The sequence below is a fragment of the Gymnogyps californianus genome, chromosome 3, assembly GCF_018139145.2.
Source record: "Gymnogyps californianus isolate 813 chromosome 3, ASM1813914v2, whole genome shotgun sequence".
In the NCBI taxonomy this organism is placed as follows: Eukaryota; Metazoa; Chordata; class Aves; order Accipitriformes; family Cathartidae; genus Gymnogyps; species Gymnogyps californianus.
The window spans coordinates 44,414,242-44,425,863 of NC_059473.1; the positions used below are offsets into that span (position 1 = coordinate 44,414,242).

Sequence of the window (11,622 nt, forward strand, 5' to 3'; positions counted from 1 at the left end):
GGGGGCGCCCATCGCGCAGGCGCGGCCGGCACTGTCGAAGAATCGAGGCGGCGGCGCGCAGAGGCGGCGGTGGCGGCTGGAGCCCGGCACGGCACGGCGCCGCCGCCAGCCCCGGCCCCGGCCCCGGCCCCCGCGGCAGTCCCCGCCCCGCCCGCCCCGCCGCGCCGCGCCGGCCCCCGCCGCCCCGCGCCGCCCCGTAGTAGCCAGCGAGCGGGGGAGCCGTGCGGGCGGCAGCGGCCGCAGCCCTGCGCCAGCCGCGCCGCGGAGATGCGCGTCCCCGCCGCCCTGTGAGCGCCGCCGGCGGAGACGGCGAGGGGAGCGGCGTCCCCCGCAGCGGCTCTGTCTGCCGGGGCGCCCGCCGCGCCCCGCTCCAGCGCACGGAAGAGGAAGGCGAGGGGGAGGGGGCCCGGCGGACGGTCCCGCTGCGGCCGCGGCGCCCGAGCCTCCCCGTCGGGACTCCGGTGGCGAGGGGCGGAGGAGGCGGCGGCCGGAGCCGGAGCGGGGGGCGCTCGCCGCTGCCCCGGGGACGGGACATGTCGTCGGCGGCGGTGGCGGCTGCTTCCCGCAGGCAGTCGTGCTACCTGTGCGACCTGCCCCGCATGCCCTGGGCCATGATCTGGGACTTCACCGAGCCCGTCTGCCGGGGCTGCGTCAACTACGAGGGCGCCGACCGCGTGGAGTTCGTCATCGACACGGCGCGGCAGCTGAAGCGGGCGCACGGCTGCTTTCCCGAGGGCCGGGCCCCGCCGCCGCCCCACGCCAAGCAGCCGCCGCTCTCCGCCAAGGAGCTCCTGGCGCAGCAGCAGCAGCTCGGCCACCCCGCCGCGGCGGAGGCGGCGGCGCGGCCCCCGCCGCAGCCCCTGGAGCGCTACTCGCTGGCGGCCGAGCGGCCGCCGCCCCGCCTGGGCGCCGAGTACGGCGGCGGCCGGCAGGTCAACGGCATCCTGGTGCCCAACGGCTTCCCCAAGCCCGAGGAGCCGCCCGAGCTCAACCGGCAGAGCCCCAACCCGCGGCGGACGCACGCCGTGCCCCCCACCCTGGTGCCGCTGGTGAACGGCGCCGGGCTCCCCGCCGCCATCGGCGGCCTGGGCAGCCGCGCCGCTGCCGCCGCCGCCGCCTCGCTGGCCGCCATCTCCGCCGCGCCCGCCCCGATGGCCGTGCCCGTCCCCCAGCAGCCGGCGGCGGCGGCGCAGGCGGCGGGACAGGCGGCGGGGCAGCCCGGCGAGCTGGGGCACAAGCGCCCCGGCTCCGTCTCCTCCTCCTCCTCCTCCTCGGGCGGCGGCGGCGCGGCGGGGGAGCACGACGGCGGCGCCAAGGAGAAGCGGGGCTCGGCCGAGAGCCTGCCGGCGGCGGCGGCGGCGGAGCTGGCCGCCGAGGGCAAGGGCCGGCCGGGCGGCGAGCAGGAGTGGCTGGCCAAGCCCAAGACGGTGCGGGACACGTTGCTGGCCCTGCACCAGCACGGCGGCCACGCCGTGCCGCCCTTCGACAGCAAGTTCAAGAAGGAGCCGGGCATGGCGGGCGGCAGGCTGCTGGGCTACGAGACCAACGGCGCCGTGGCCAAGCCAGGTGAGGCGGCGGGGGCCGGCGGGCCGGGGGGCGGCGGGCAGGGGAGGGGAGGTCGGGGGGGGGTCTCTCCCAGCATGCGGGGCGGAGGATCCCGGGCGGCTTCGGGCGCCCGAGGCGGCGGCCCGACGGCCTGGGTGGCCGGGTGCCCGGGGGCGGGGGGGTGGCCGCGGCCACCCGTTTCTGCGGTTGTACGGCGGTGACCCCCGTGCTCGGCGGCGCGTTGCGACTGCGCTGCCTTCTCACCCTCCTCCTCCTCCCCCCCCCTCTGCCTCTGCAGGGGCCCGGGCCGCCCGGAAGAGGAAGCCTTCCCCAGAGCCGGAGGGCGAGGCGGGACCCCCGAAGATCAACGGGGAGGTGCAGCCCTGGCTGCCCACCTCGTCGGAAGGGATGAAGCTGCCGCTGACGGCCCCCCCCTTCATGTCGCCCCCGCCGACCACCGCCTCGCCCCACTCCAACCGGACCACGCCGCCCGAGGCGGCCCAGAACGGCCAGTCCCCCATGGCCGCCCTCATTTTGGTGGCGGACAATGCCGGGGGCAACCACGCCTCCAAAGACGCCAACCAGGTCCACTCCACCACGCGGAGGAACAGCAGCAGCCCCCCCTCGCCCTCCGCCATGAACCAAAGAAGGCTGGGCCCCGGCAGGGAGGTGCCGGGCCAGGGGGCCAACGCGGCGGGCGGGCTGGAGCCCGTCCACCCCGCCAGCCTGCCGGACTCGTCCCTCGCCGCCAGCGTCCCGTTGTGTTGTACCCTCTGCCACGAGCGCCTGGAAGACACCCACTTCGTGCAGTGCCCCTCCGTCCCCTCCCACAAGTTCTGCTTCCCCTGCTCCCGGCAGAGCATCAAGCAGCAGGGAGCCAGCGGGGAGGTGTATTGTCCCAGCGGGGAGAAGTGTCCCCTGGTCGGCTCCAACGTCCCCTGGGCCTTCATGCAGGGGGAGATCGCCACCATCCTGGCCGGAGATGTGAAAGTGAAAAAGGAGAGGGACTCGTGACTTGCCCGCTCTCGCCGCCCGACGTCACCTTGAACTCGAACTGCTCGAATTCTGTATATATCTATAAATATATATATATAAATATATATATATCTCCAAGACAAGGGAAATGTAGACTTCATAAACATGGCTGTATAATTTTGATTTTTTTGAATACATTGTGTTTCTATATTTTTTGAAGACAAAAGGTATGTACTTATTATAAAGGCATTTCTTCTAATCCTTCTCTTTTTTTTTGTTTTGTTTTGTTTTTTCGTTTTGTTTTTTTGTTTTTTCTTTTTTCCCTTTTGTTATAGCAACTATTTGTTGTGCTTCCCTGGTGACAGTTACTGTTCAATGTAGGCTGTGACTTGCGCTGCTTTTTTTAGAGAGCACTTGGCAAAACAGAAATGCTTCTAGCTGTATTTGTATGCACTTGTTTCTTTTTTTTCTTTTTCTTTTTTTTTTTTAAATGCCAAATACACTTTCTGACATTGTAAAGATTGCCTTACTGTCTGTGATTCCTTATTCCTGGCCCCTGTCCTGTAGAGCTGGTCGCATGCAGGCTTGGTCTGAGGCGGTTGGGGAGAAGAGTGGCTAGCCAAGGCGGGGATGCTCTTCGCCATCCCGCCGGCCAGGCGAGCTTAGGGAGCAGGAGGGCTTTCTCCCAGAAACGCGCGTCTCGGGTTGCCATGACAGATCCGCCAGATCCAGTCCCAAATTCCTCTGTGTTTCTCAAGGGAAGTTGCCTCCAGAGTAGGATGTGGAGAGGTGTCCGAGAGGCGCTGTTGAGTTAGGGATTTCTGGGTTGGTTTGTTTTTGGTTTGGTGTTTTTGTTGTTTTTTTTTTTTAAGGTAAAGTTGACCGCAGTTCACGTGATCAGTTGTGAGATTACAAAACTGCATTTATTCACCAATTACATACCATAACGTGGAATTGTGATAACGAACTTAATTATACGGTTGGCGAAGGCGCCAACGTAGCACTGCCATCTCTGAAGGTCTTCAGTGTCACTTCTGCGGCTTCTGTGCCTTTGGACAAAGCTGGGGAGGTGGGGGAGAGACTTGTTTTGTTTTTTGTTTTTTTTTTTTAAATTTTACTTTAATTTTCAGATAGCGCAGGTGGACTTTGAGTTTGCTTATCAGTCACCTCTAGTGCTGTTGCTATTGTTACTATCGCTGACCCTGTATTTCCAAGTAGTGGCAGGTACGGTGTGGTACAGTGACAGCGGTGACTGAGGCTTTGCCAGATTGCCTGCGGGCATATCAGTGACAGCCCAAATGTGGGTGGAGGAAACCTGTAATTTCCTTATTACGTGTGCTTGAAACAAACCTACTGCTATTCTTTGAAAATGAAAATATAAACTGGTTGAAATGAAAGCAATTAGGGCTGCACATAATGGCCCTGGCCCTGCCTTTTAAGCTACTTTGGAGAACTCTTTTGTAAAGCCACTTCTTTTGATCACGCTTCTGCATCACCAAGCAGACTTCTAAAATCAATAAATCATTGGTTACTAGAAATAGTTCGAGTCTTATAGTGATGTTTTTGTGCTGTTTATAGTTCGTTGGCAACGCTGCAGCTGTGCGAGCCCTTCTGTTGAGGTGTTTATAACTCGGTTATAAGTGGTTGTTTCTGAGCAAAAGGGTGGCGAGGTCGTCCCTTCCCGGGGACGGGCTAATAAACACTTTCAGTATCGGAAGAGGAAGAGGAGGAGGAGGAAAAATCTGTTCAGCCGACTATAATTTGAAGAATTTTGGGTGCTTTTTAGTCAACTGTTCTTATTGTGATAATGTTCAGACTGCAATTTAATGCAGAGTAGATCTTTTTTGGAAGACTACTGGGTTTTTTTCCTTTCTTTTTTAAAAAAAGAAATGGTCATTATTAGTATTTGAAGATCAGAACTGCACATGCACAGTAATTTTTTATGAAGTGTTTAATGAGCACACCCACTACATTGTGTTCCATATTACAGGTCAATGTAATACTAGATAAGACTTGCATGATAAACAAATTCATTGAGTCAATATTACGCTTTAAAACTTATACCTATAGTCAAGATTGGTGTCTTATGTAAACACATTTAGCCAATTTGAAGAAAACGCACATTATATATATATACCTATATATATACCTATATATATAAAAAACAACTGTAAAGGATTCTTTGGAACCACTATGATCTGTGTAAATGTGTATTTAGGCACTTTATTAAAAAAAAATGGATTTTGAGCTGATAGATGGTAACAAGTTCTTCAAAGTTGCTTGGCATAATACCTCACATGGGATGAAGCTCATGTTTTTGATTAAGGTGGTATCCCTACTCTTAAAAAAGAAGCAAAACCGAAATCCCAAAGCCTCCCTAAAAAGGCCCCCCCTTTTGTGTTATCAGGTGGCCGAGCTCTGAGCCTGCCGAGGGCAAGACCTGCTCCTGACAAAGCATAGCCTTGTTTTGGGGCCGAGGGACGTTGGTGTGACTGGGCAGAGAGGCCGGTAAGGAAGCACACCTTCCTCCTCCTCCCCGCCGGCCGCCCTGCACCCGCAGCTCTGACTCCTGGAGAGGATGGAAACTTCCCGGCCGGTGATGCCAGGTGGTGAGGTGGTGGCCCGGGAACAACGTAGCTGGAAAAGAAATGGCTCGCGGTGGCTACGCTCGCTCGGCTGACGTTCAGCCCCCAGACCCCAGCCAAGTCTAATCTGCACCATAAAACTTCAGAACTGCAAAAGGAACCCCCCCCCCCCCCAAAAAAAATTAAAATCTGAGGGTGTTCATACATAGCTCATTTTTCTCACATTCAATGTTGCTTTTTTCCTTTTGGTTGCTTTACTGAGTTACAATAACGCTCCGGTGGATTCTCCCTTTATACCAGTTTACTACTTCCTGGGCTACAAGCTTTTTTCTTTTTTTTTTTTTTATTATTTTCAAGTGCTTTAGCTGCAACAGTGCTGCTGTTAATATTCCTTTTTAAACTTTTTAAAAGGTGATACTGTAATTTGTGTAGTATTAAAAGTGTTTTAATGAAGAAAGTGTGATTATTTTTTTTTTTTCAAACCCACTTGATCACTTTTTTTCCAAAGGTATTTGTTCCTGGCAGATCACCTGCATGGTGCTTTTGTTGATAGCTGCTGAACTAACCTGTTGTCATTTTTACATTTTTTTTTTTTACTTCTGGCACTAAGCATAAGGAAACTAGGAGCTTTAAATACTTCTTGCACTTTTTTGTATATAAAAGAAGAAAACTCGAAAAAGCTATAGATGCCCAAGTGCGATATTATTTTTTTTAATACTGTTTCTGACACTTACTTGTAAACAGGCAGCAATGCGGGGCAAGAGGGGGTGCATGGAGCCGGTGGGTGCTGCCCTGCACCCGGGTCCTGGGGGGTGGGAAAGGTGCCGCACAAGGAAGGCTTTGACCGCCTTTGCAGTGGCCTCAGAAAACCTGGTATGTTTGGGAGCTCTCTTTTTAGATGTGCTGTAAACCAGGCCATGGCAACCGCGTGTTTTTATGAACTAGCACTTCGACACAGGGTATAAATACATTTGAGAGTGCTCTCTAGTGGCTTGTTATGTCAACAGAGCCCCTGGATCCTTTCCTTCTGCGCCCCGGCCAAGCCCTGCTCGTCCATCCTGCTGGTGGGGCAGCCGCTCTCGGCGGGACGGGACAGGACGGGACAGGACGCTGCTCTGGGGACACCCAGCCATCCGCTCGCCCTCCCGGGGCAATGGCTCGCCTGCAGCGTGGCACCTGCCCTGCTGGTTGCACCCACTCCCCATGCCTAATTTGCCCCCAGAGCGGCGTGGGACACCCCGTGTGGTGTGCAGGGTGTTACAGCACAGCTGCAGTCCCTGCACGAACACAGCCTCTCCTCAGGCGGGAGGAGAAAAAATTGGACCATGCCAAAATTAATGGCACCAGGAGTAGCTGAGCTCGTCGTAAATCGAGACGTTTGTAGCCCTGACTCCTACGGCTTCAGCGCGTGCTTCACCACAACAGGGCCACAGGCGGGAGGTGTCCAATAATTAGGCTTGAAAAGGCTCAGCCCTCAGCATTTCATGTTTCTCCTCCTTGGGCGTTTGCATTTAGGTAGCTCCAGCTGCGGCTTTTGAAAAATAATTTAAAAAAACCCCACCTTTCCCCAAGTGGACTCTTGTTTGTTCATACGCCACAGGCCAGCCCAGTATAAACTACACCTTCAAGTTCGTGCTCCTAGAGATAACGAGGCAAGTAAAAAACCAAAAAATCAAAAAACAAGAAAACTTTTTCCCCGTTAAAACAGAAGGTGGGCCTGGGCAATGTATGGATTCACTTTCTGCAGCTGGTGCGTTGCAGCGGGCGGCCCTTGCCGCTTGCCAAGCAGGGCCATGGGACAGCCCAGCCGCCCTCCCCCGGATCCCATGTAGGCCAGCAGGACTCCTGAGTCACCCTCCTTCCCTTGCCCTTTGTTCCCCGGAGCGGGGACGCCTTTCCTCTGCCACAGCCCAAGGTCAGGCAGTGCTTGAAGCAGATGAATGGAGTGCCTGCTTATCCACTTCATCACCCAGGGCTGCCACTCCGGAGGTAACTCTTTCACTGCCTTCGGGCAGCCTCTGGAGCAAGCCATGGGCTTTGAGCACTAAGTGCAGCGTTCAAATTTGAATCACTGAGCTCCCTGAAAGGCTGAACCCTCCTGAAGCCTCCCTTCTGGGAAAGAAGAAACACTGACATCTCCCATAGAAATCTCCTGAGTGTATGTTAGTGTCCATATGGCTGTCTTGCTTGGTTGGCATAGGTACACTGAAGATGGGGTGACAACTCTGCAGTTACTTTTGTACACACTACACCTGACTTTTTGCTTTTCTTTCTGCCACTCAAGAGCCAGTTTTATAGAGATTGGTATAGCAGAGTACATGCTAAAACTCAAAATGTTGCATCAAGTGGAAGCCCCCTATAAAATAAACTCATGGAGAAGCCAGGAAAAGTTCACGAAAGCTTCCTGCTGTAGTAAGTGTTTCTTCCTCCCATCACCTTTGACTCAGCAAACACCGCAAGAAGCATCCCTGCTCATTAGCTCCCACCTCCACGCAGAGCCGGGGCAGGGGTGAGAACGCATGCTGCCCTGCACAGCACCAGGCTGTGCCCCCACTTCGGGATCCCCTTCTCTGCCCCCCCCCGACCTGCTGCCACTTGCCCCGGTGGTCCCCAGCAGCGGGGTGCCCCCATCCCATCCTGGGGCACCCTGCCTGGGGGCTTGCCACGAGGCACCAGGGCAGCAGGGTGCCCTCCGTGCTGGAGGGCTCCCTGGGAAACCCTGGGGAGCCTCCGATTTTCAGGGAGACCTCAGCCACTGCCTCTGGGAAGGAGGGCATTCACTCTTCACTGCAAAAATGCCAAGTATGCATTTTCTTTTACCCTTTTCCACTACAAAACACTTATTCCCCCGCCCCAGAGATGCCTCATGCCTTTTTTTTTTTTTTTGGCAACCATTTAAAAACAAACAGAAGATGAGTAAACAGAGATGAAAGGGGTTATTGGTTCACTAGGTCGCTTCCTTGCAGCGGGAGACAACTCCTCCCGTTCCCGCGCTGCCGGGCCGGCGGGGCTGGCTGGCTGCTGGGAAGTGGACAGGCGGTGGGCTGCGGGAGCACCCCTGCTGCGGACGGTGGCCTCACCCTGCCACCCACCCGGCCAGGGGCACAAGAAAGCAAGCTGGACTTTCCCCTTCTCCCTGCTGTGGTTTTGGGTTTTTTTTTCTTCTTTTTGCATCTTTATGAGCTGAAGGAAGCCCAGTATTTTTTTCAAATAGATTCCCTTAAATTTTTTTCCCACCAGGAATCCAGGTTTTCTCCAACCCTTTTTTACAGAAGTGTCATATTCTCCAACTGTCCAGTAGTAAGAGGACTTACAGATATTAGGCAACAACTGCATCACGGAATGAAGCATTTAATTTTGTCCAGACTATTTACAACTCTTGTTTGTTTGTTTGTTTTATTTAATTCAGCTGCTGCTAAGCACTAGGAACAAATAATTTTCTTTTTTAAGATGCATGACCCACCAGCTGATAGTTAGAAAGCTCAAAAATTAGGGTACTGTATGAAAGTCTTCAATGGGAGCAGGGGAAGGCGATGCTGAACATCCCCTTTCTTTCACTTTACAAAAATCAGGAAAAAAACCAGCTCCTGCACACTGACTCATGCCTTTGCAGATCCTACTTCATGCATTGCAATGAAGCCAAACCAGCATAAGCACCACTTTTTCCATTGCACTTTCAGACCTATTCGGACTGTAATAATTAAAAAAAAACCCACTAAGTTCCCTGTCATTTTGTGGTGGTGATTGAATAGGGCTCAATCCATTTTCCCTATGAGAATACAGTTAGGGTAACCTCCCCTTCAGAAATTACAGAAGGAAGGTGTTTTTTTCCTTGCAGAAAGGACCATGCTATCTTTATTAACTCTGGGCAACAAAACACTACATGCAGTAGCAGTGCTGGGTATCGGCTTCCCTGCACCTGGGAAGAAGGGGGCTGGATGGGCCCTGCTGGGGCTTTAACTTGTCATTCCAGGGACTCTAATTAGTTCAAAATTTCTGCTTAGACATCTAAGCTGCGCCTTCTGGCTTTCCCGGAGGAAACAAACGATGATAAACAGCATGAAGCGACAATCTTTAGCTGTGCTTTTTAATGGCTATTTTGATGATTACTTTCACATTGTGAGAGCCCTCCTATTTGTGTAAGCCCTCTGCTTTTCTTTGGAGAGAGAAATAACCTATGCCCATAACTGAACTGGCTACTTTTATACCCCCTATTAATATTTTTATAATCCAGATGGTTATTTCACATCACCGGTTCTGCTTCTTTGGGTTACTGTGGCTCTTTGCCCAGACCTCTTTGTCGGACCACGTTAAAATTAACTTGCAAAGGTGGAGGTCTGACTTGTGCTCCTCTCCTCTTCACAATTCGGTTATTTCCTGAAATCTGCCTCTTAATGGTGAGGCTTTCCAGGTAGCGAGACTTTCTGGGAATGGCAGCCCATGCTGGGTGGTTAGTCATTTGGCCTCTGGCCACCCCTCAGGGAGGACTCACAGCAAGGGCTCTGCAGGTTTTGTGTGGTCTTGGCCCTGGTGGAAGGTATGGACCAGCAGCCCGGCCCAGCCATGCTGCCTCCCGGTTATCTTCCGAGCAGGAACATTTTGAACTGCAGCGGCAGCATGTGTTTCTTCATCCTGTGTCACAAAAGTTTCCTGACATTTAGTGTTTTGGGGTGGATCCTTTCCTTTTCTGCGAAGAGTGCCAATTTCAGTGCTGCTTTTGATGGATAACAGTCTACGAAGCACTGGAGCAACACCAATAAATCTGGTTTGCGTAGGCAAGCTTCCGGGCTCCCTTTTTAGCTGCTCCCTGGCTGCAGAGGGACGGGGTTACCTGCCCTGCCGGCCTCCCCTCGTCCTTCCCCCCGTGCCCCTGCTGCCGGCAGCGCTTTCCTCGGGGGAGCACCTTCAGAGGTGCCTGCAGGGGAAGGGGCTGTCCGAGAGGGTTGGGTTTTGGCCATATTCACCTTTCTCACTGGGTGCTACCTCAGGGCTCATTTAAGCTCTTCCTGAGCAGCTCCAAAGAGGTGCTGTGGCATTGCCTGTTTCATCCTGATGCTGACCAAGGGAGTTCAGCTAGTGGCTCATGGGCTACATTTGGCCTATCAAAGGCTATGCATGCGGCTACTTTTGTTGGCAGAGGGCCTTCTCTTCCTTTACTGAGCCTAATTTTATTACAGGTTTTCAGCTCCTGCATGAGAACTTCATACAAGCCCCTCCGAAAGCCGAAGCACCGTAGGAAGAGGTACCAGTGCCGCTCCAGCACAGGCCTCTTTTGGATGAGAAAGGCAAAAGGCAAAGAGGGGTACTGGGTGCGTTTGAGGTTGTTGCAGGTGGAGCCAGCCTGAGCCTCTGAGTGAAATGTGTGTTTTCCAGCTTGTCTTGACTTCCTCTCCTAAGCAGAACCCTGACTTAGGTCAGTGAAAGCAGGACTGCAAGATCTGTTCCTCTTTCATTTTGTCCCTTTTCAAGAAGGTGACAGTAATGAAGCATCCTTTCTGTTTATCGCTTACAGCCGAAAGCCAGTATTGCTTCTGTGAAGCAGTTTGCACCTGACCAGAGTTAAAAACCAGCCTGATTTCAAAGCAGAGATAAAGGACTGCAGTGAGACCATCTACTTAAAAAAAAAAAAAAAGGCTAAATGAGGTGCCATCCATCCCGGCTTCTGCCTGTTGAGTGTGGGAGCTGGAAGCTAGCTGGTCTAATTTGCTCACCACTCCCTTGAGCTAAGGCCCAGGCTGGTGACAGCAGTCTGAATTTAATCCCTCTTGCTCAGATGGTACATGGCACACTCCTTCAGGTGCCCGTCCTCCCATCACGTCTCAGTAACCAAACTTTGGGTTTTGCCATGATACCCACAAGCGTATCAGTTAGGATCCACATTGCCAGGAGTTGTTGTACAGAGTCAGGCAAGAGTGGTTTAGGCGAATGGTAAGCAATACTTGTGAAACAGAGTTAGTGTCATCTGGGTTTCATTTGCTTTTAAAATGAGGTTAAGAAAGGCAAAATAAGGTGAATTTACTCTCCAGGCAAAAAGCAAAGCTCATCTTTTAGGGACTGAATTGCTGACCCTTAGTTGGTTTAAAAAACAAAACAGAAAAAGCGACCTTTTTCTTTTGCAATCCATTCGCCTTCTAATCCTAAACTGGATCCCATCCTGCCAACAGCTCTGTCATTGACTTCTTCAGCTCCGCGGGAGCATCCCTGTGGGTAAAGTTACACCAGAAGTGCAGGAAGAATCAGGCCCTAAATGTAAATGATGAGTTACAACGCACACAGTTTTGCTCTAATTATTTATAAGAAATCATTTCATTATAAATAGGTTTTTCAGTTAAATGTATTGCTAGCATTACCTTATTACTTATTCATAATTAATTAAATCATAGCAGATTTCTATGTTATTATCATTTCCATACACTATAAATAATTCAGAAGAAATGTTGGTTCTTGCAGGGTACTTTGTATGTGCAGATAAGGCGAAGGAGCAATCTGGGCCTGAGCAGAGCAAAGTTGCTTTATC

General features: G+C 53.1%; 1 protein-coding gene across 4 annotated transcripts; it reads left to right on the forward strand.

The window, feature by feature from the left end:
* Positions 1 to 392: 392 nt before the first annotated feature.
* Positions 393 to 5,263, forward strand: IRF2BP2 (interferon regulatory factor 2 binding protein 2). Of its 4 annotated transcripts, none has more exons than XR_007766228.1 (3): positions 393 to 1,566; positions 1,844 to 2,747; positions 4,928 to 5,263. XR_007766228.1 is itself a non-coding variant. In XM_050894485.1 (3 exons), exons 1-3 carry the CDS (start codon positions 534 to 536, stop codon positions 2,557 to 2,559), a joined length of 1,701 nt encoding a protein of 566 aa, XP_050750442.1. In that variant the 5' UTR covers positions 393 to 533; the 3' UTR covers positions 2,560 to 3,044. The 4 variants fall into 4 exon arrangements, 3 of the variants coding, with proteins under 3 accessions (XP_050750442.1, XP_050750443.1, XP_050750440.1); XM_050894485.1 differs by lacking the exon at positions 4,928 to 5,263 and having other exon boundaries at positions 393 to 1,145; positions 1,194 to 1,566; positions 1,844 to 3,044; XM_050894486.1 differs by lacking the exon at positions 4,928 to 5,263 and having other exon boundaries at positions 393 to 1,145; positions 1,194 to 1,521; positions 1,844 to 3,044.
* Positions 5,264 to 11,622: the final 6,359 nt, after the last annotated feature.